Source organism: Cynoglossus semilaevis, unplaced genomic scaffold, assembly GCF_000523025.1.
Source record: "Cynoglossus semilaevis isolate Cse_v1.0 unplaced genomic scaffold, Cse_v1.0 C18862630, whole genome shotgun sequence".
Lineage (NCBI taxonomy): Eukaryota > Metazoa > Chordata > Actinopteri > Pleuronectiformes > Cynoglossidae > Cynoglossus > Cynoglossus semilaevis.
The window spans coordinates 1-544 of NW_007592313.1; the positions used below are offsets into that span (position 1 = coordinate 1).

Genomic DNA, 544 nt, shown 5'->3' on the forward strand with positions numbered 1-544 from the left:
ACCGTAAAATACTGCGATATAGCAAAAACATACTGTAAAATGTAATTTAATGTACAATTCTCAATTTGCTTTAGACAAAAAGTTGATCCAGAAATTGCTGATATGGTCCGGGCAGAGGATGCATATAAAGCAGAGGATGTGGATGAAGACAGCAGCTACAGCATCTTTGTCTCTTACATAGAAATTTACAACAACTACATATACGACCTCTTGGAGGAAAATCAGGAAGATACAATCAGACCGAAGTAAGTGCCTACTGTTTACATATCAAACTGAATTTTTTAAAATCTATATGCATTTTGTTTCATTTTTTTAATCCCTAAAACAATTTTAAATAAATGCTCAGTGATTTATAATTCACAAAGTGTCAACTTGTAGGAAAAAATGTTGATCTTCTCTTTTTACTAGGTGGAATGGTGGAGGCACACCTGTGCGCCAGAACACTGAGTTCATGTATGTGACCAGTGCCCGTTCATACATCAGAGTAGTGGCCAGATTTAGATGAGCTTATGTTTTGCCAACAAGGAAATAGATTACTAAGAAT

At 35.1% G+C, this 544-nt stretch overlaps 1 protein-coding gene across 1 annotated transcript; it reads left to right on the forward strand.

The window, feature by feature from the left end:
* The first annotated feature begins 67 nt into the window (after window positions 1–67).
* LOC112486706 (kinesin-like protein KIF23) lies at window positions 68–538 on the forward strand. The gene is made up of 2 exons (XM_025054033.1): window positions 68–245; window positions 409–538. Exons 1-2 carry the CDS (start codon window positions 103–105, stop codon window positions 503–505), a joined length of 240 nt encoding a protein of 79 aa, XP_024909801.1. The 5' UTR covers window positions 68–102; the 3' UTR covers window positions 506–538.
* The last annotated feature ends 6 nt before the right edge of the window (window positions 539–544 follow it).